The sequence below is a fragment of the Schizophyllum commune genome (genome assembly GCF_000143185.2).
Source record: "Schizophyllum commune H4-8 unplaced genomic scaffold SCHCOscaffold_8, whole genome shotgun sequence".
NCBI lineage: Eukaryota > Fungi > Basidiomycota > Agaricomycetes > Agaricales > Schizophyllaceae > Schizophyllum > Schizophyllum commune.
Window position 1 is genome coordinate 328,234 of NW_026089545.1, and position 19,658 is coordinate 347,891.

At 58.3% G+C, this 19,658-nt stretch overlaps 11 protein-coding genes and 1 non-coding gene across 12 annotated transcripts; 6 read left to right on the plus strand and 6 right to left on the minus strand.

Moving 5' to 3' along the window:
* Positions 1-44: 44 nt before the first annotated feature.
* On the plus strand, positions 45-1,991 carry SCHCODRAFT_02669202 (uncharacterized protein; the record flags this gene model as incomplete). Its single annotated transcript, XM_003030697.2, has 3 exons — positions 45-228; positions 269-359; positions 416-1,991. The coding sequence occupies 3 exons, from the start codon at positions 45-47 to the stop codon at positions 1,989-1,991; spliced, it is 1,851 nt and encodes a 616-aa protein (XP_003030743.1).
* Positions 1,992-3,704: 1,713 nt separating this feature from the next.
* Positions 3,705-4,321, plus strand: SCHCODRAFT_02749837 (uncharacterized protein; the record flags this gene model as incomplete). The annotated part of the gene is made up of 1 exon (XM_003030696.2): positions 3,705-4,321. The coding sequence occupies one exon, from the start codon at positions 3,705-3,707 to the stop codon at positions 4,290-4,292; it is 588 nt and encodes a 195-aa protein (XP_003030742.1). The 3' UTR covers positions 4,293-4,321.
* Positions 4,322-4,604: 283 nt separating this feature from the next.
* SCHCODRAFT_02630532 (uncharacterized protein) lies at positions 4,605-5,442 on the minus strand. Its single transcript, XM_003030270.2, has 4 exons — positions 5,359-5,442; positions 5,089-5,302; positions 4,924-4,991; positions 4,605-4,870 (listed from the first exon to the last, which is right to left on the minus strand). The coding sequence occupies exons 1-4, from the start codon at positions 5,361-5,363 to the stop codon at positions 4,777-4,779; spliced, it is 381 nt and encodes a 126-aa protein (XP_003030316.2). The 5' UTR covers positions 5,364-5,442; the 3' UTR covers positions 4,605-4,776.
* A 74-nt stretch (positions 5,443-5,516) lies between these two features.
* SCHCODRAFT_02690020 (uncharacterized protein) lies at positions 5,517-6,623 on the minus strand. Its single transcript, XM_050346819.1, has 2 exons — positions 6,318-6,623; positions 5,517-6,266 (listed from the first exon to the last, which is right to left on the minus strand). The coding sequence occupies exons 1-2, from the start codon at positions 6,344-6,346 to the stop codon at positions 5,705-5,707; spliced, it is 591 nt and encodes a 196-aa protein (XP_050199080.1). The 5' UTR covers positions 6,347-6,623; the 3' UTR covers positions 5,517-5,704.
* Positions 6,624-6,965: 342 nt separating this feature from the next.
* Positions 6,966-9,073, minus strand: SCHCODRAFT_02508230 (uncharacterized protein; the record flags this gene model as incomplete). The annotated part of the gene is given in 4 exon segments (XM_050343204.1): positions 6,966-8,017; positions 8,075-8,422; positions 8,471-8,758; positions 8,770-9,073. 4 exon segments carry the CDS (start codon positions 9,071-9,073, stop codon positions 6,966-6,968), a joined length of 1,992 nt encoding a protein of 663 aa, XP_050199081.1.
* A 1,201-nt stretch (positions 9,074-10,274) lies between these two features.
* Positions 10,275-11,004, plus strand: SCHCODRAFT_02333680 (uncharacterized protein). The gene is made up of 2 exons (XM_050342408.1): positions 10,275-10,608; positions 10,723-11,004. Exons 1-2 carry the CDS (start codon positions 10,394-10,396, stop codon positions 10,955-10,957), a joined length of 450 nt encoding a protein of 149 aa, XP_050199082.1. The 5' UTR covers positions 10,275-10,393; the 3' UTR covers positions 10,958-11,004.
* A 1,756-nt stretch (positions 11,005-12,760) lies between these two features.
* On the minus strand, positions 12,761-12,972 carry SCHCODRAFT_01098759 (uncharacterized protein; the record flags this gene model as incomplete). Its single annotated transcript, XM_050341025.1, has 2 exons — positions 12,761-12,890; positions 12,926-12,972. 2 exons carry the CDS (start codon positions 12,970-12,972, stop codon positions 12,761-12,763), a joined length of 177 nt encoding a protein of 58 aa, XP_050199083.1.
* Positions 12,973-13,238: 266 nt separating this feature from the next.
* Positions 13,239-13,319, minus strand: SCHCODRAFT_t168. Its single transcript has one exon. It is a non-coding gene; the product is annotated as a tRNA-Ala (tRNA).
* A 251-nt stretch (positions 13,320-13,570) lies between these two features.
* On the minus strand, positions 13,571-16,123 carry SCHCODRAFT_02630549 (uncharacterized protein). Its single transcript, XM_003030266.2, has 5 exons — positions 15,828-16,123; positions 15,533-15,777; positions 14,819-15,478; positions 14,626-14,769; positions 13,571-14,574 (listed from the first exon to the last, which is right to left on the minus strand). Exons 1-5 carry the CDS (start codon positions 16,039-16,041, stop codon positions 13,672-13,674), a joined length of 2,166 nt encoding a protein of 721 aa, XP_003030312.1. The 5' UTR covers positions 16,042-16,123; the 3' UTR covers positions 13,571-13,671.
* A 440-nt stretch (positions 16,124-16,563) lies between these two features.
* On the plus strand, positions 16,564-18,231 carry SCHCODRAFT_02630552 (GroES-like protein). The gene is made up of 6 exons (XM_003030695.2): positions 16,564-16,656; positions 16,708-17,181; positions 17,236-17,401; positions 17,458-17,645; positions 17,705-17,939; positions 18,007-18,231. The coding sequence occupies exons 2-6, from the start codon at positions 16,888-16,890 to the stop codon at positions 18,204-18,206; spliced, it is 1,083 nt and encodes a 360-aa protein (XP_003030741.1). The 5' UTR covers positions 16,564-16,656; positions 16,708-16,887; the 3' UTR covers positions 18,207-18,231.
* SCHCODRAFT_02630553 (uncharacterized protein) lies at positions 18,225-18,904 on the plus strand. Its single transcript, XM_050345610.1, has one exon. It carries the CDS (start codon positions 18,285-18,287, stop codon positions 18,618-18,620), a length of 336 nt encoding a protein of 111 aa, XP_050199084.1. The 5' UTR covers positions 18,225-18,284; the 3' UTR covers positions 18,621-18,904.
* SCHCODRAFT_02630555 (uncharacterized protein) lies at positions 18,468-19,656 on the plus strand. Its single transcript, XM_050345611.1, has 3 exons — positions 18,468-18,915; positions 18,969-19,038; positions 19,105-19,656. Exons 1-2 carry the CDS (start codon positions 18,735-18,737, stop codon positions 19,019-19,021), a joined length of 234 nt encoding a protein of 77 aa, XP_050199085.1. The 5' UTR covers positions 18,468-18,734; the 3' UTR covers positions 19,022-19,038; positions 19,105-19,656.
* Positions 19,657-19,658: the final 2 nt, after the last annotated feature.

Consider the following 19,658-nt stretch of genomic DNA (forward strand, 5'->3'; position numbering starts at 1 on the left):
CGCCTCATCAATACACATCACCGCCCACCCTCTTGCTCGCCATAATGGTGCACTCGCACAATGGTCGTGAAGGATCGGGATCGCCCTCGAGGAAGCGCTCGAGGTCGCCGGCCAGCGAGCACTCTCCGGACGCTCCAGGGAACAAGCGACGCTCACTCACGCCGCCGGACAGCGCAGACGCTAGTCGTGATCGATGGGCCACTGACTTCACTCGTCTTCCCCCTCGACGTACGCGGTACCATGTTCTTCGTTGCCTCCAATGTCTTAGATCTTCGCAGGCTCTTCTCGTCGTTCACAGCGGCAGCCACCACCTTCCAACCCCTGTCCGCCCTTGCTTACCCCGAAACCCCCTTACCCGAGTGAGTAGAGGCGATCTCTTGCTTGCGAGTGTTGCTTATATGGCCGTAGTCTCCAGTTTAGACTTGTCCACCCATTTTCCCGCTCTGAAGTCTGGTCCATCCTCACTGTCTGTCCGTGCCCCGAACGCAACTCAAGATCCATCGGATAGATTTGGGCTCGCCACAGTGCCAAACTCAACGCAGTTCACCACAGATCCTCAGCACCAGCGCCCGTCCCGCTCGCCGTCATCAAACAGCTCATGCCAACGAGGCCCCACTTCACAGCGCAGCTCCACCTCATCAGAGGAAATTCCTCAGGCTCAGCCTCGTCCCTGGCTGTGGCCGGACCCTGCAGACTACCCAAATTACTCTGAAGGATCGCTGGGCGGCGCTGCAGCGAACACATCAAGTGCAAATTCATCCTCTTCGCGGTCCCCTGCGCCAGGCGTGCGGTCGCAGCCAGCAGCTCTGCCACTGGCATATCCAGCATCTCGTGGCCACGGTGGCTCAGATCACATGTCCGCTCCTGGCTCGCCGAACGAGCCGTCTCAGTCGCTCCGTCCTGGAGAATCTGCACTCCCGCTGCCGCCTATCGCCTCGCTTGACTTCGAATCAACTGCACGTCGACCTGTCGCACCGACTTCTCAGCAGCATGTTGCGTCTGGCTCTCGCCTCCCCCCATCCACTGCACAACAACCTCAACGTGCGGCCTCGGCCTCACACACCGCACGGGGATTTAGACACGGACTCTCCGACCCCAGGGGGTATCAGGACGGATTGGTTGGCTGGCAGGATCGACACAGAACTAAAGATCTACTGTCGGACCAGGTCCGCTATCTGAAAGAGCGGTGCCGAGAGCAGTGGAGACATATCGAGGAGCTTGAAAGGGACAAGAGCGACATTCGGGAACTATGCGATCGCAGAAACGCAGAGCTTAGGGCGCAGATCGATGCTCTCAAGGCTCAGCTCGCGGACGCACAGCGGCACGAGCAAGAAGCACATCGAGCAATGCTTGAGGCGCGGCTGGCAGCAGAAGAGCACGAACACGCAGCGCAACAAGCGCTGCGTGACCTGGGCGAGGCCCGAGAAGAGATTGCAGCAGGACGACTCCGAGAGGAAGACTATCAAACCGCCAACCTACGTCTCGCTGCCGACTATCGCCGTCCCCATGCCAACCTGAACACCTCCCGGGATCGCACCTTTCGACCCGGAGAATTGTCTTCATCTCCCGACGACGGGTTGGTGCCAACAACGCCGGTCGAAGCCACTACCCCAAGACAGCGCTCGCCTATCCCTGCTCGTGTTCGCCCGAGGCGCACTCGCAATCCTTCGCGCGTGATGCCTCCGTCTTCGCCAGGTCAATCTTCGCCTACCCCCGCGCCGTCATCGTCCTCTCGCCCTCGCTTGCGCGTGAGCGTACGTTCGGCCTACCAGAGCGGCAACCCTGTGGTCGTGTACAGCAGTCGACTGACGAGGCAGGACGTCGAGGAGGATGCAGTTGCGACCTTCGATGGTGAAGAGGTCTCCGACAGCGAGAAGGACCGGAACGAGGAGGCGAGCGCGGAAGATGATGACCTCGCCGACCTCGTCAGGAAAGAAGCAACGACGCCCGTCCTCCACTCTCGCGCTCGGTCTAACAGCCGGTCCGCTTGAATCTCTCGGTATGAATTCAAAGTCTACTATACCCATGTCCCGACTCCGAGTTCCGCCATCTTATTTTTTTCACTTATGTCTCCTTTACTCACCGTGACCTACTCACCGCATTAGCAAGAAGCGCGTCTTACTGTAGCATACCGTGTACTCATATACTTAGGATTATGTATCCTCCGCAATGCCGCCTTAGTCGCAGAACACAAGAAGCTGAAAGCGAGCAGGAGAAAGATGTGGAGATTGGTCGTTCGTCGAAAGTTGACTTGGATCGCTTGGCGACATCGTGCTTGCTAGAGAGCCACCCAACTGCTCGAGCCTTGGGTCCGTAGCTAGCAGGCATTCGATCTGCTCTGGTGTTATCGTAGATCATCCACATACACTCTGTGCACGTACCGATAAAAAACGACGAATCCCCTGCATCTTTAGCCTGTTAGCTAGTGCAATTGCCAGTCTCTGCTCGCCACCTTCAAACCGCATGCAGGAATAAACTTGAACCACTTGTTAAGCAAATCGTTGTTTGTCTCTGGTGAACAATCGGTAGAGAAGTCGAACATGCATCACATGACCCACCGCAGCCCACTCTAGTACTAGTAGATCTTGAACTTGGGAGTTCATCTTGATCACCGCCATCCACACGCCACTGTCTCCCGCGCAAGCGAGCTCATCCGCCGACCATGTCCTCCCCAACGCAGGGCCTGCCTCTATCCCAAAACACGGTCTGGGAACTGCGCGTCTGGGAACGCTTCGCCCGCGGACTCCTCCCTGCGTTATCGTACAACACGCAGGTGGCCAAACACCTGGGAGACAATGCTCGCAACGCTCACTACCACCAACTACAAGAGCGCATACGAAACTTTTGGGCACATACAGACTACTGGACGGCGCTCGCGCTCCAATACGGTTACGAAGAAAACGCGACATTCAACCCCGACTATGGAGCACCAACCGGACAAAAAATAGCCGCGGTGCCGCAGCCGCGTTTTGAGAAGCGCGTTTGCTTATATCTCAGTTCTGAGCATCGGGGAATATATATCGAATGAATCCGCATATGCTCTAGGTATAAAATAGGCGGACAGAGGTAGGAAGTCAGCGTAAAGGGCGTTCTAAGCTGTTCGGCATATGCCGGAGACGCCTCCGGCGTGACTCCGGACTTCGCTCCGAAGTCCCGAGCGCGTTCCCCGATTTCCCACTGACCTTCATCGCCGCCGGAACATACGAACATGTCCAAAATATTTCTACACCCTCACATAGATCGTAAAACATCATCATCTGCCTCCCGTTGCGATTTCTCGCTACAAGGCCCAACAATTCACAAACTATACTGGGGGTAGCACCTACCTTGGTTCAAAAATGTTCTCAAGGGTCTCCTTCAGGCTTCAAGAGACGGCACCGAGTCCGTTTTGTTGGGCGAGAACCGGATGGACTCTATGGAGTCGAAGCAGAAGTCAAGTCCACCGTGGCGGCCCTTGCTCGGCAAATGCCGAACGTCTTCGGCAGGATTGTTCTTGCCGTTCACGGGCACGACAACGCTGTTCTGTCTTTGTGGGTGCCACAACATATGAGAAAGTAACCTAGGTATGCTTTCCGGCGCTCAGAACTTAGGTATAAGCAAACGCGCTACTTGAAACGCGGCTGCGGCACCGCGGCTATTTTTTGTACGGATGGTGCTCCATACCCGACCGCCGGAAGCGCTCGATCTTGGCATTTGTGGACGCGATGTCGACGAACCTCTTGCGTGACCTGGCGCAGATGGCGCCGCCGGACGAGCATCCACAGCTGCTTCAGCAGCTCGCCACTGCTCTCCGCCAGGGCTCGGACGAGCCATACTCCCGCACTGCCTCTTCAATCTGTCCCTGTGGGGTTCTCCATATCTTCGTGAATCATGACGAGATGGAGCAGGGCATGGCGGAAGTGCGGGCGAAAAAGGACGCCAACGACGCTGTGCTCCGGATCATGCAGGAGGAGGAACCGCGGTACCGTGCTGAGCTCTACGAGGTGCAACGGCGACGCGCCGAGCAGAAGAGGATCCTCGCGGACCTGGATGAGCAGAAGAGAATCCTTGCGGAGGGGGAGAATGAACTGAAGAGTAAAATCGCCGAGATGGAGAGAATTATTGCTGAGAGGCAAAAATCTCGGGCTGAACAGTTGAGATTACGGGCTGAAGAAGATAGGATTACGGGAGAACGATCCGCCGCTTGGGCTACAAGGATCAAGAGACTGGAAGCATGGAATGCCGCTTTGGCTGCTCAGCTCAGGGAGATGAGCGCGGAGAAGGCCGCGTCGGCTGCAGGAGCAGCAGACTGAGAGGTGGAGGCGGTTCGCGTCAGGCTTGAGCGCCAGCAACTGGACGGTCCTGCGTAGATGCATCAGCCATGAACCAGGTTTGGCAATTGTAACAATAAACAACCTATGACTGGATGAGTCCTGCATGCCATTTACCTACAATGTTCGATGTACATTTTATACTGATTGCATGTAGACTTGTCTACCTGTCCGCGATCGTCAGTAGCGCACGACTCTTGCGTGTGGATGAATCCTTGGACCATCGCGTTGCGGTCCCGATAACTGACGGTGTGTTGGACGCGCACGACAGTCGCTTGAAGATGGATCGTCTTGTATTGCAGAAAGAATTTCATTGCTTGTGCGATAGTGATGCGTACTGGAGTGTCAGGTGTGGAAATGAAGCAGGTAAAGACGGAGAGTCACGGATGTATTCAGATAGAGAGGCAGGATGCATTCGATTTGCAATGCAGGATTCTTTCGCATGCAGATGCGAAGATCACGGGTGCTATGAATCGAGCTCCTTCAGGAACTCGTCCAGGTCGTCTTCAAGTTCCGCACTTCGAATCTTGCCGTCTTTCATGCGTTCGTCTCGAAGCATGCTGTGGCGGGGGTAGATGTTCAGTAAGAGCATAGCGAGGAGTATACCACGCACCGGTTATCCACCCTTGCGTCCTCGCCCTCGACACCGACCACCGGTTTCGCCGTCTTAGCCTCGATCACCTGCAGGCTCGCGTTAGCACCCATCGCCTCATTCTCAAGAACCATTCCAAGAATCACAGCCGCGCCATCCTGCTCCACCATCCAAACAAGCACTCACATAATGATTATCACAATGCGGGCAGTACTCATCGCTCTCCTCATACACCGACATATCCTTCCTGAACGCCTTCTTGCACTTCTTGCACAGGAACGTCATCTCATTCGTCTTCGCCAATCTGTGGTCCTGCGTCTCCGCGTGGCACTCGGCGCAGTCGAACCACTGTCGGCAGCAGGGCGCGCGGATCGAGACCTGCGCGTTGAGGATGTGCTTGCTGTACGTGGGGCGCGGTGAGAAGGGTGGGGGAAGGGAAGAGGAGGAGAGTCTGACCACATTAGAGGCTTGGCGAGGGGGTATAGAGGAAGAAGGGAGGATGGGGGGAAAGGGAGAGGGACACGGGGATGATGAGGGCAGGAGGCAAGATGCGTCACGACGCGTCGCGTCCATTATTGATCGGCCGCGGACTCCGCGGCGATGAAAATTCGGTCGCGTTCGTCACGGTGCGAGTTTCTTAAGTCGTGCTAATTTCCAACCTCGATGGTCTCGCGTATACATTGCAAAAGAGAATGACATTACAGAACGAAAAGAGTGAGTATATATAAGAGCCATAGAACGAGGCAATAAGGATACGGTAGTCATCCACCAGGTATCAACATACTCGGTTCACAACGACCCATCATGCGGTCCTGCCGCTTGACAGGTCGACCAGCGTCGTCTCCGATCGTGCGTTCAAGACTGACAAGCCAGGAGGCGTGTTCCCCGAGGCCTCCGAGATCACCGACTCATTCCCCGCATATACCATCCTCGACGACCCCCGCGGCGCATGAGGCGTCACCCGCACGCTATTCTTGTCGTCTCGCGCTACAGCGTATCCAGCATAGCTCGGCATCCCCGCAGCAGGCTGGGCCAAACTGACCGGGCTCAGGGTAGGCAGCGGTGTCGAGACGCGGTTCAGATCCTTGCGGATCGCAGGGTACGGCGTCGACAGAATCTCGTGCCACGCGCGGCGCTGCTGATATATGCGTGCGTACATCACGCCGAGACCGTAGAGGAGGAAGACGGTGAGAATGATGGCGGCGACGCCGATAGTGGTAAGGACGCCGGATCGCTGGGCAGCGTCGATCGAGGCGAGGGTGGCTGCGTCAGGGATGGCGGCGGGGTTCAGGCGCCCGTCAGCGAGGAGGGCATCGTGGGGGCCTCCCACAGAGTTCTGTATGTTTGAGGAGCTGGCGATGTTCCTAAGGGATTGGTGAGCAATGCGGACGACCCGCGAGGACATCGCCACGTACATGAGCGCGTCAAAGGCGGTGGGAGCCATCGTGGATGTAGTAGAGAGGCTATGGGATATCTCTTCCGTATGATATAGGGTATGCAAGGCGTCAAAGCTCGCGAGACCGCGACGATGGACAGTGAGGTTTGAGGGAAGCGGACAAGCAGACTGACTGCCAGATCACCCTCCCATCGCTCTTATAGTCACCACTCCCAGCACACGCGCTTCGAGATGCATGGTTGTCTGCCTTGGTGATTGAGTCCGGTGCATGTATGCTTCGTCGGAGGCGTATGCGATTGTCTCGGGTGATCAAGGTGATGGGCTATTGTCAAGAACATGGCGCGCTTTTGTCTTTCGGTCCGACGCGGTGATGCGCGGTCACGTGTCGTACCGGAGAGCGCGGCACGTGTCACGGCGACACAGACGGCCGTTGCTATCGACCTTCACGGGGGGTGATTCACATAAGGCTGTTTATGCCCAGTATGCATGATTTATAGTACGCTCATGAAGTCGTCGAGAAAATGCGTTATTTCCTTCATTCACTCATCGTTGCCCGCATTCACCTCAAACGACGTTCGGTGTGTATACTCGCGATGGTTCAGAGAAGCTCGGGTATTGATGGTAATTAGAATTATTTACATTGACAGAGAGACGCTGCAAATGCTCATTACGCCTCCGTAGCAAGCAAAGATCCATGGTAGACCAACCTCGCTTGCGGACTGCCCCTCATTTTCTTCGGGGACCGGCGTGTCTCCTGCTCAGACGGATCCCTAGCCTCGTCTTCGCAAGGTGACCCTTTCCGCTTCATGCTCCCCGATGTCATCGTCGCAATCTGCTGACGCGCCTCGTCCCTCTCCCTCCTCGTCTCCTCCAGAAGCGCCCGCATCTCCTCCAACTCATCCGCCTGCTTCCTCAGCGCCGCGTCTCTCTCCCTCTCCACCTTGCTTAAGAGACCCTCCAGCACATCCACCATCCGCTGCAGTTCCGCCCGCTCCTCCGCCATCTGCTGCTGCACCACCTGCGCGCCCTGCACGACCATCTCGTTCTCCGCCATCGTCTCCTCCTGCTTCCGCAACCTCTCCTCCTGCTCCCGCAGCTGCACGTTCTGCCGGCCCATCTCCCTGAGCGCCTCGTGGAACGCGTGCTCCCACCGGACCTCGATCAACTCGAGGCGCCCGACCTCGGCCTGCGTCAAGCGGAGCTGGCGGAGGAGCCCGTCAGGCGAGGTGGGCTCCTGGTCGGGGAATAAGGCGTGGAATTTGCGGGGGTTGTCGGTCTTGAGGGGCGTCGGGATAGCCTGTGCGAGATGCTCCTCGAAGACGACCGGAGGCGGGAGGCTGGCGGGAGCGACAAGGGGTGAGAGAAGGAAGCGTGCTTCACTGTCCCGAGGCTTGTCACGATTGCTTGGGCGTGCTCGGGTGAAGGGTGAGTCTTCGTTCGGCCGAACTGTTGATGAAGAATGCTCACCCCGTCCAGCCTCGACATCGTCCTCTTGCTCAAACGGCTCCTTGTCATACTCGAAATATTCTCCCTCGTCTTCCTCGGGTGCAGCATTTGTCGCACCGTACTCCTCTGCATATATGTCGTCGAAAGGGCCGTCGCCTTCGTCGTGGACGCCCTCCATCTGGCGTATGACGTGTTCTTCACCGGGCCTCTGCGTCCCGTTCGGCCATCCAACCGAGCGCTCCTCATCATCGAGGTCACCCGCAGATACGACAGCTGCGTAGCATGACGGTCAGTACGTGCAATCTCTCCCAAAAAACCCACAAAACTCACGAGAGACAGCCTCCCAGGGCATAATCAGCGGCGGACCCGGGATGCGCTCCAACATGGGTCGCGGCACCTCGTTCTCATCAGCCCACTCAACCTCATCATCCTCCAGGCCTTGTGCACGCTGCAGCAGCCTCTCTGCCGTGACCACGGGCGACGAACTGCCTTCCACGAGCCCTGCCGACGCATGCCCCAAGGACTGGGGCGACCAGGTCTCCTCGAACCTGGCCGGCGAGCCCACAGCCGGGGCGTCCGAGTCGGCGTCCCAGCCCACTGCTTCGCCGTCGTCGTCGTCAGCCGGCGCCAGCATTTCCTCGACGATAAATGACGAGCCCTCGTCGAAGACGTCTGCAGCTAATTGTCAGCCCCCGGCCTCGCGTCAAGATGACAAGGCCCACGCACCGCTCCTCCTCACCGGCCGGTCGTGTTTAAAAGTGATGATTCCTCCATCAGCGTTCGTCTTCCTCGCCCTCTTCTGCGGGCTCCCCTCGCCCTCGTCCGGCGCGCGCGTGCGCTTGCCCGACGGACCAGCCGTCGGCGCAGCGTGTGTTCTCCCCGCCAGCTCCGCCTGCCTGCGCGCCATCACAGCACGGGGGCTCGTCGACGCCTTGCGCGACTTGCGCGAAGTCGACGCGCGCGGCGCGTTGTGAGTTCGCGAGCGCGGGACCCGCGACGGGCCACGCGACAGACCTGGCGGGGACGAGGGCTCGTCGGGAGGTCCGGCGCAATGGTGTGGCATTGATTGCATGTGCCATTCTGGAGGCCGCGGGTCGTGGAGGGGTAGAGCTTCGCCTGGACGGGCGAGTGGCTGGGGGTGGTGGGATGGTGGTAGGGGTAATGGGGGCCCAAATGGCGATGGCGCCCCGCCGTAGTCGTGCAGCAGTAGTGGCATAATCTGCGTCCGCGGAGGCCAAGGATCGCGACTGCCCCCCGGGACGTCTGCCACAGGCTCGACGCGCCGCCGTGGCATGCGAGGCTCCTCGGCGCGAGTGGGTGGGCGGTCATCGGGGATCTCTTGGATGATGGCCATGGTGAGAGTGCTGTGGGTCTTGCGATGTGAGTCTGTGAGTGGCGTTGGGCGGGCGTGGGCACAGCGCGCGAGTGCGAAAGCGGGTGCAGGAATGTGTGTTGCGAGTGGCGTCGTCGTCGCGGTATAAGACAAGAGCAGGTGCAGCGCTATGACCAGCGGTCCAGGCACGATGGTCACACACAAGAGACAAGAGCAAGGATCCGCGTGTCGGGGTGCACGGTCTGAGCGTAGCGATGCAAGCTTTGGGCGTCGTAGTACGAGCACTGGCAGGTGGGTAATCAGTGTAAGGTCTTGAGTGGCCAGTCGTAGTATAAGAATGCGCTCGGGGTGGCCAAACATCCAAATAAGGGTCGGACCTTTGTCGTGCACGAGGCGGGACAAGGGATACCATATATGGCGATTGGAGGACAATGAGCTGGTCCATGTTAGTGCTGCGCGTCGTCATGGCCCGAGTACGCACGTTGTGTGGCGTCCAACCTATTGTGGCCAGATTTGGGTAGGGCTGCGAACAATGACTAGCCCACAGGTGCACTGATTAGCTCGAGGACCCTCGTGCGCATCTAGTCTACCCTGGCCGGGTTGACGATGGAGTGTCTGGCTGAAAAAGCGGAGGATCCCCTTGCCTATCGACACGCTTCTTCGCATGAGGCTGCTTGAAGACCACCTTGCTTCGTGTCTGTACATGGTCCGAACCTGCTGAACGGAAAGCCAACACATAATTCGCTACAGTACTGATGTCCGGGTCGCCTTCTCGTTGCGTATTGGGGCTTTCTCATTGCCGACTGCTGGGAGATAGATAACGTCTAGCTGAATGGCTCAATCGTTTGTGGCAACCTGTTCGGAGCATCATCTGCGGCAAAAAGCTTGCCCTCAAGTCGCTCGCGTGGCGCCGGGCGGCTACATAATCCCGATTCGTCCGCGCGTCCGGCTTTCCTTCGACAGTCGTTTCGACGTCCCGCCGTGCCCCTTGCAGAGACCCCCGCAGGTCCGCTTGCTGCGTGCACGGTGTCAAGTCTCCGTAGTCGCATTTACCATGCACTTTGGGAGGGAGTTGTGATCGGTCGGATAATCCGCCGTTCACCACGAGAGGGTCGGGAATCGGAAACGTGCGTGTACCCATCGATCTCGCCCGGATGGCTAGCTGACCCCATTTTCCCTCTTCTCCAGAGGTTTTCAGCGGTATGCTCAAGGCCGATCCGTACATCCTGGCCCTCAATACTATCATGCGTACGTGTTCGGTTGCGCGCGAGAGCCCCTTTCGCTGACGATATTCTACAGTGCCGGCGCTCCGGTACATGATCGCGCGAGTTCTCTATGCTCAGGGATGTCCTCCGGCGCCGATCTTCCACCCCGTGATGAGAGGATACGTGCACATAGGCATTCCAGTAGCTCTTGTAACAGCGCTGCGTAAAACAACTACCCCAGGCCATCTCGAGCTAGTACATCTCTGTCAATATGATGTTAATCGCTCAACCTTTCTCTCATCTGACGCCGAGAGGCTGTCTGCGACGTAAGTATACTCTACATCTTGGTCGGTGTTCCTTAGCGTTCTTTGCCACTTGGTGTATGTATAAACCCCTCGTGATACATGTGCAGCACACTGACGCCTTTTCAACACACGCAGCTCGCAGGCTGCCAGCTGTATCGGTGATTTCGGGAGTTGGTCAAGTCCACGGCACCGGGGAGTTTCTGTCCACGTGCCTTCCCGAGACTATATGAACATGAGTATCCCACGCTGGCGACCCTTCTTCGACCACCATGTCCCGCCGGTCGAAGGACTCACCTCGAGCCTCTCCCCGGCGTCGAGCCCTCCGCACCATAGTGGTACGGGGTGCTTGGATGGGCCCGGGAGGACCTAGTAAGTCCCTCCGAGCTCACACGGGAGCGTTCGGGTCGATCCACGGTGCGTAGGCTACATCGATGAGCGCACGATATGCCGCTGACTATCGTACACAGCATCGGCTTGCATTCACTCCCTATCAGCGCGATTGTGCGTCTCCGTGCCCGATGACGACCGGTTTATACTGAGCGCTGACGACCTTTTCCAGCGCGCGTCCGACTCATTGGGTCACCCGCTCCATGAGAGCCTACGCGAGTTTCGCGTCTTTCAAAATGAATTATCCCAGGCCATGTAGCATGTACAGCACCTTTGTCAACGCGATGTCGTACTTGCTCGTCTTGCGTGTGATCTTCGTCCGCCCGCTCGCTTCCAGCCAAACTCTTCATCTCGCAAGATGTTCCCCCTCGCAGGCACTTATCCCCTCCCTCGTCGCGCGCAACAACGCATAGCGATGTCGGGATGCTGCTGCGGTACCAGGATTCAGAATACGCGCAGCTATCGATACGCTTGTATTCCGCGCAATCGCCGGCCTCCTTCGTTTCGCCTGCCCTCAAGTGGCGAAGGAGTATATAAGGCCGCGCCTTTGTTTGTCGTTTCCTCTCGGCGCTCGTCCTGGTCACAAGGGGCCTTGACGATCCCCGTCGCAGGACCTCACGCGGCCTGCGATGTCCTGTTTCCCGCTGGGGACTCAGGGTAGCGGGGAGAAATCCTCATCTTGGTGGGTGAGTGCATGGACCTGATGAGTACGAAGCGTAGTCCATCTCACGGACCCTCCTAGCTGTCTTCGACATCCCACCGCAAAGGGATACGCGAAAGCTTCGGGCCTATAGCGTATTCTTGAGACGTGTGTACGTGGTATTTCACTCTCATCCAAAACGTGAACGGACTCACCGAGCACCCCGCGCAGGCTCACGCCCGCCGACGTCGATGAGCGCATGCAATCCGCTTCGGTACATCGTATCGTCGCGGTCGTCGACAAAAAATTGATTACCCCAGGCCATCGCGAGGCCGCTGCTCTGCTTTCGGGCATGGTAGTTCTGTACGATGTCTTGTCTGATATGATGTCGTACGGCCTCAAGCGCGTTTATCCGGGCTCGTGAACCGCTCAGCTTCCAGGGTGAGTTTGGGGTGAAGTACTGCGTCCGCCTCCGCCCTTTTTCGCCTCGCAGTCCGCGCCTTCTCGCCTGCCGGTCCACACCTTCTCGCTCCACCGTCGGAGCTGACCATCGATCGAACGCTACGGCATCCCGCGCAATCGCCGAAGGTCTACTAGTATCGGCCCACCCTCGAGTGACAGTGTATATAAGAGCGCTAGCCTAGCTTCCCTCTTTCCTCTGGCTCTCACTGAACCCCCTCGCTGTAGCGTTGTATAACTCCGCGCCGTCCAGAGTGACGACGCGACTTTCCCTGCCGTCCGGAGCGGCGGTCAGACTCTACGTGCTGCCCAGAGGGCGGTGCGATTATCCTGTTGCCCCACGGGGTTTCAGCAGACATCAATGGGACCCGCTTCTTGCAGGGAACCTCAACAATCTCGGAGGGTAAGGGCTGTCTTCTGCGTTCTGGTTTCCTGATCCCCTCCTCGCACACGATCGCTGACCGTCGCCGACTCCCCTCAGCTACCGACACGGCTGTCCCCCAAATTACAAGTCGGGCTAGTATTCTGGCTCGTCCTATATCATCTGCCCGTACGTCAGCGCACTCCTCGCGTCCAATTCACGCTCACGCCCACTGATATCAGGCTCACTCATGTCGACGGGAATTATCTGAACTGCGTTTCGTTACCAGATCGCAAACAAACCAAGACGGGTGCGTATTTCTTCTTTCAATATGTCGTGTGCCATCGCTCACCCATCGTCTCCCCCTTAGCTGCCCACGCGGCCGTCCATTCAATCTCACGTCGGGCTAGTACTATGCTGGCTCGTCCCAAATCATCTTCACGTACGTGGCACATGCTCCTCGCATCAACACCATGCTCACGCCTACTGACCCAGGCCTACTCATGTCGGCGGGATCCATCGAAATCCGCATCATCATCGCGATGTGGTTTATCTCTCAAAAAAAATAAGTACCCCAGGCCATGGAGGGCAGTTGCTCTGCTGTGTAGAGTAGCTACGTACAGATTCTAGGTCAATATGATGCTATACACCCTCCAACCCCTAGCCCGCGGTAATTGGCCCTGAGCCCTGTCAGCATCTAGCTCATCAGTACATCTGCTTTTGCATGGTGTGGACACATCTGCCGCCCCTTGCTCCTTCCATAAATCTGGCGCGAAATGCCAAAAAAGCGATGGAATTCTTCAATGGACACTGTGGGATTTGAACCCACGACCTCACGCAATCGGAAGATGCGAAGCGTGCGCGCTACCCCTGTGCCAAGCGCCCGATGGCAATCGATGGGGAGCGGGCTTTCCGTCGGTCTTGCCGTCGAGGAGAATCCCGAGTGTAGGAGGGGCATTGGTCGTTGTAGAGAGATTAGGACAGGCTTGTCGAGCTTGAATAGAGAAAGATCAGGACGGAAAGCACACGGAGGCACAAGATATTGGGCCCAGGACCGTGCGTCATGTTTGATCGTGTTTGCCACCGCGGTGGGCCCATCCTTACCCATTCTTAAGAGCACACATGCTGGTATCGAGAGCGAGCTGAAGGCCGTCGCCAGAATGGACATGATACTTACAGCAAGAAAGCAACGCATAGATATACTGATACAGATGTACACGCCAGACGCCCGCTATGATCACAACGCCCCCTTCTCGATCTGCTCCTGTTTCCACTTCTCAAAGCTGACCAGCGTCATCGTCGCCAGGAAACACGGAATCGACCCCTCCTTCCGTATCCAATACTCCATCTGCTCGTCCACATCCTCCCCACCACCCCTCCCCTTCCCCACCATCCGCATCTTCCGCGCCTCGCCCGCATTCCCATCCTTGATCGGCTCGAACGCAAACTGCGCCTCCAGGTCGTACACGCTCGTCACCCGCACGCTCCCGTTCCCGAAGAACGCGACCTTCACGCCGAGCACGTTCCGCACCGTCTCCGTGAACTCCTCCGCCTTCGCGTTGAACACCTGCTTCAGGCGCTGCCACCGCTTGTGCGCCTGCGCGAGCTCCTGCGTGAGCGCGGCCTTCTCGTGCTGCCACGCGTCCGCGCTCGCCTGCGGGAGCGCCGCGTTCGCGTTCGCGCCCTCCGAGATCTGCTGCCGCAGCGCCTCGTTCTCCTTCTTGAGCGCCTCGAGCGCCTCGGTGCGCGCCGCGAACCAGTGCGCCTCCGGGCTGTCCGTCGCGGCGAGGATGCGCGTGTTCGGCGGCACGTAGCGCCCGCCGGCGATCTCGCCGCCGAGCTCGAAGAGCGTCTGCTCGAGCTGGTCGAGCTGCTCCAGCGTCTCCGCGTGCTTCTCCTCGGAGGCCTTGAGCTCGGCGCGCAGATGCTCGGTCTGCTGGAAGAGGTCGCTCGGGTGCTCGCCCGCGCGGGCGACCTCGGCGGCGAGCTTCTCGTTCGTGGACTTGTACTCGGCGAGAAGCTCCTCGAGGCTTTGGATGCGGAGCGTGGCGGCGGGGCTGATGGCGGTTGATGAATCGCCGTCCACGGACATGGATTCGTCACCGCCAGGGGCATTGTCCTGTTCGCGCTCGTAAGTGCTCTGCGAGTGCCCGTCAGTAATCAGTAGATGGCTATATACAAAGTAACTTACCACCATGGACTTGAGGAAGCCGATCTCGCGCTCCCCAAGAGTGACACGGTCATTGAGACGACGCTCCTTGTCCTTCAGTTCGTCGATTTCGCTCTTCGCCGCGTCGAGCTCTCGCTTTGCCGCGTCGAGTTCCCCAGCCATGACCTAGTCCAAGTCAGATGGTTGACTTTCACAAATGCATTCGCACACGTACCATCAACTCCGTCTGCTTCACCCTCAGCGCTGCGCTCTTGTTTCCGAGGTCATCCGCGAGCTGAGCCTGCGCTCCTCGCAGCTTCGACACCTCCGCAGCCAGCTCCGCCGCCTGCGTCGAATCCCCGGACTTTGCGCTCGCCTGCTGCTGCCAGTGGTCCCGCTCCGCCTCCGCTTGCCCGAGCGCCTCGCGCAGCTCGTCAACGGCCTTGACCTTCTTCTGCAGCGACCGGTTCTCCTCCCTCAGCACTTCCACGCTCGCATGCCGCGCCCGGAGCGCGTCGACCTCGGAGGACAGGCGCTCGTTCCTCCGCTCGAGGGTCGAGATGTACGTAGTCTGCCTTGCGAGCTCGGCGGTGATAATGTCGTCGCTTGAGCGGTCCGCCAGATCCGGGCGCGCGTCGGCGGGAGCGGAGGCGGCGGCAGCCTCGAGCTCGGCGATGCGGCGTGCACGATCGTCGGAGACGGTCTTGTACTCCTCGAGCTCCTGGGAGAGGTGTTCGAGGTGTTTGGCGAGGCGGGAGACCTCCAGGCGTAGCGCGTCTTGCTCGGACGCGCCCTTGCGGCGCATCCGATCATGCTCGTCGGTGAGATCGGTATGCTCCTCCTGCAGCGTCTCATACGCAGCGCGGAGTGTCTTGAGAGTGTTGTGGAGGTTACGCTGGGTGGGGAGTTAGTCCGCTGAGGCGGGCGCGACGATCGGACGCGGACGCACCTTCTCCACCTCCCATTGTGTGTGCGAGCTCTGCCGCGCGCCCTTCTCCTCCGCTTCACGGTCAGACAGGAACCGCCGCTCCGTCTCGAGCCGCTCGATCTCGGCGTCTTTGTCTCGCAGCTTGTTCTCGAGCTCATTCTTGGTGGCCTGCAGCGAGACGACCTGCCGCTCGAGCGAGGACTGGGCGATCGAGGAAGAGAATGCCTGCGTGCGCTGCTGGCGTTTCGCAGAGGACAATTGGGGATCTACTACGTTCTTCAGCATACATACTGTGCTAAACGTGCAGGTGGCGCACCTTTCTCTAGCTCTGCTTGCAAGGAATCCCGTTTCGTAGACGTTATGGGTCTCTGCACGGGTGTGCTCGCAAGTGTTGATGCGGCTACTGAGCGCAGCGCAGGCCGGGTTGAGGCCGACCCGGGCGTACGCGCCTGGGACGCGATGGTCGGTCGCGTCGCGGTCGGCGGCCTCGTTGCGCGCGTCACGCGCGTGCGCCGTTCTTCGGGGTTCATGCGGCTAGGTAGCAGGTGTATAAGTCAAGGCGTACGCCGGGAGTACGCTCTGGTGTATGCGTACGCGCAATGACCGTGACCGGTCAAAGAATGAATATATTCGGAAGTTAGAGCGAAGGTTGCTCTTGTTTGGCGCACGACTGAAAAGGGAAAAGGAGAACAATGGCGTCCGAGAATGGTAATTTTACAACCTGTCCGCAGCTTGCATCGACTGTTTTCGGACTGTTTCTATGTACGCTCATTTGCAGCTGAAGCGCGCGTCTTACAGCGAGAAAAAGATCGCAGACCTTCTTTTCAGCTGGCATCGCCAATCCAAAGCCAGCCCAGAGTCCTGCACCATGATGATACCTGCCGTGAAGATGGGCTGTATCGTCAACAAGGAATCTCCTTAGTGCGACTCTTGAGAAAATACTGCATCGGCTGGCGAACCGATGGACTCAAGAGGCATATTCAGCTCGCCGAATACCCCACTCGCCTTCCGAAACGCTTCGGTCAGCGCTGATTAATGACGCTGGGCGAGAGAAGCGAGGCGATTACCAACTCGTGTCGTAGAGTCGAGCTCTGTATGTCAGAGATGAGAACATCCAGGATGCGTACTCTCAACGAATGTTGCGGGTAAGTCTTCGTTGCAATCACTGTCGACCAGCCTTACAAATCCGTCGACAGCGATGGAACTTTGACTGACAATGAACCGTCTCTCGACAGGTTCGAGAGGTGTCTTGCGTGCTTCAAGATGTACGGCTGGTGGTGCCGCTGAATATATAACAGACGAGCAATCCTCATATTTCCCCATCTCCCAGTCCTCTACAGACTCCCAAACAGCACTTCGCTACTTCTTCTAACATCATGTCCTCCCTCCCCGTCTACCAAATTTCCTACCTTACCAGCGCCTCCGTGACCATCCGCACCAAGCTCCCCATCCCCACTCCCGGCCCCGGCGAAGTCCTCATCGCCAACGCCGCCGTCGCGGCGAACCCCAAAGACTGGAAGGTCCCGCACTGGAGCTACGCGCCGGACGAGGCGTACGTCGAGGGCAGCGATGTCGCGGGCACCGTCGCCGCCGTGGGCGAGGGCGTGACGGAGTTCGCTATCGGCCAGCGCGTCGCGGCGTTCCCGAAGATGCTGGCGCTCGAGAATAAGGTATCGTAGCACAGGTCAAGGCTGAGAGGGATACGAGCTAACTTGGATGAACAGTGGGGCGCGTACCAAGAGTATACGGTCGCGCCCGAGGCGACGACATTCCCCATCCCGGACAAGACGTCGTTCGAGGAAGCGTCGACCATCCCGCTCGCTGGTATGACTGGGGCGCTGGGTCTGTTCGTCATGCTGGGGATTCCCGCTCCGGGCAGCGCTGACGTTGGTGAGTTACTCTACCCATGATAAACATGCGTCGTTGCTCACAATCCTTCTCCATAGCCTCCAACGAGGGCAAAGCGCTCGTCCTCAACGGCGCATCAACCTCCGTTGGCGCGTTCACTGTCCAGCTCGCCAAGCGCGCCGGCTTGTACGTCGTCGGCATCGCCGGTGCCTCCAAAGCCCTTGCCCTCGAGCTCGGCGCCGATATTGTCGTCGACTACCGCGAACGCAAGGACGAAGCCAGCCTGGTTTGTGCACCGTTCCAAATTCCCATCGTCGTGTCGTCTAACGCTGCCCCGTGTGATAGGTCCGCGCCATCGTCGCTGCCACTGGCGGCCGCCCGACACCCTGGGCCTACGACGCTATCAGCGAGGGCGGCTCCGCGCTCATGCTCGCCCGCGCACTCGCCGAGCTCAACAAGGAGAACCCGGCCAAAGTCACCGTCCTCATGCCGACACCCGAGGCGGAGAAGACACAGTTCCCCGCGACCGTCACGGACGTGCTGACATACGTGGGTACCTCATACACGGAGGACGAGAGCTGTGAGTGGTCATGGGATTTTCGCAGTGAGGGAAGGGTTATACTGACTAGTCCATTTTCTCTGCTTAGTCGCCGCGCCTTTCTACCGCCAGATCTCGAGATGGCTGGCAGACGAGAAGGAGCCCTTCATTCCCAATCGCGTCAGGATCATGCCCAACGGGCTCGACGATGTGGCGGAAGGCCTTGCGCTCCTCTTGGATAAGAAGGTCCACGGCGAGAAGCTCGTGTATCGTATCAAGGACACAAAGAGCCTGAAGCCCAAAGCATAGCTTTCTTATCAGTATTCACTCATAGAGCTTCAGAATAGTTATTATGATGTCGCTATGCTTCCTTTAACTGGAAAGTGAATGACTCGGATGCTGGCCATAAAGCCACCACCGCGGAGACAAACACGAGCAAACCTACAACTAATAACAGTTACCTCGTCTTGCGCCCGCTACCGGGCTTACGTATGGCTCTCCCTTCATTCAATTTCAGCAGGTACTCCTAACCTTTCCGCGACCACCAAAGCCTCTCTCGCTCTTATAACTCCCTACGACAACAGCGCCCAATTCCTCATGCATCCCCATCGGGCGCTTGGCACAGGGGTAGCGCGCACGCTTCGCATCTTCCGATTGCGTGAGGTCGTGGGTTCAAATCCCACAGTGTCCATTGAAGAATTCCGTGGCTTTTTCGAGGGTTGAAAATAGGATTTTCGAAAGGAGAGTGGAGGAGGAAGAGGTAGCGGACGCATCTGCACCGACAGCAGCTTCGTCCAGTGCGAGATTGTCGTTGAGCAGTTGCTGACGGTGCTCATAATGCCAGCCGTCGCTCAGAAATCGAGGGTGCACAGCTTCATATTGACCAAGAAACCGTGCGTAGCTACTCTACATAGCAGAGCAACCGCCCTCGATGGCCTGGGGTACTTGTTTGGTGGAAGAAAACCCGCATCGCTAGAGCGACGCAGACTTCAGATGACTCCCGCCGACATGAGTGGGCCTGGGACCACTGGGCGTGAGCACGATGTCGATACGAGGAGCGAAAACACGTACAGGAGAATGGTATCGGACGAGCCAGCACACTAGCCCGTCGTCAAATTTGGTGAGCAGCCGTAGCAGGCAGCTGCGGCGTGAGGCGATGGGTCAACGATCGTGCGCGAGGAGCAGAGCAATGAGAAACAAGACTCACCCACCGACCTTGATCAAGGTTCAGTTCGTCTTGTGAAGCCACGAAGGGCAACAGAAGAGTCGCGTCGCCACTCTGGACGGCGCGGAGACGTACAACGCTGAGCGAGGGGGTTCAGTGAGAGCCGGAGGGAAGGAGGAAGCGAAGCTGGCGCTCTTATATACAGAATCGCTTGAGGGTGGGCAAATACTGGCAGACCGTCGGCGATTGCGCGGGATGCTGCAGCCGCGCCATCGATGGCCGGCTTCGACGGTGGAGCGAGAGGGGGAGGATGGGGAGGCCAGAAAGTGTGAATTGGGAGACAAGAAGGCGCAGAAGAAGGGGATCAGCGATGCGCGGGATATCTAAGGTTGTGAGCCGTTGCTTTTGGTAGGAAAGGCAGCGTGGATGGATGCCCTCTAGAGTGACCGTTCGATGCGTGGGGACGACTAGCACCGAAATTGTGCTTTATCGTCTACCACACTGTCTCGTCAAGATCCAATTGCTAAGTCCTTCTTTCCTTGGATATTGTCGAGGTTTTCGCGGTGCGAGTCGATGAAGATCGAGCATGTGCCATC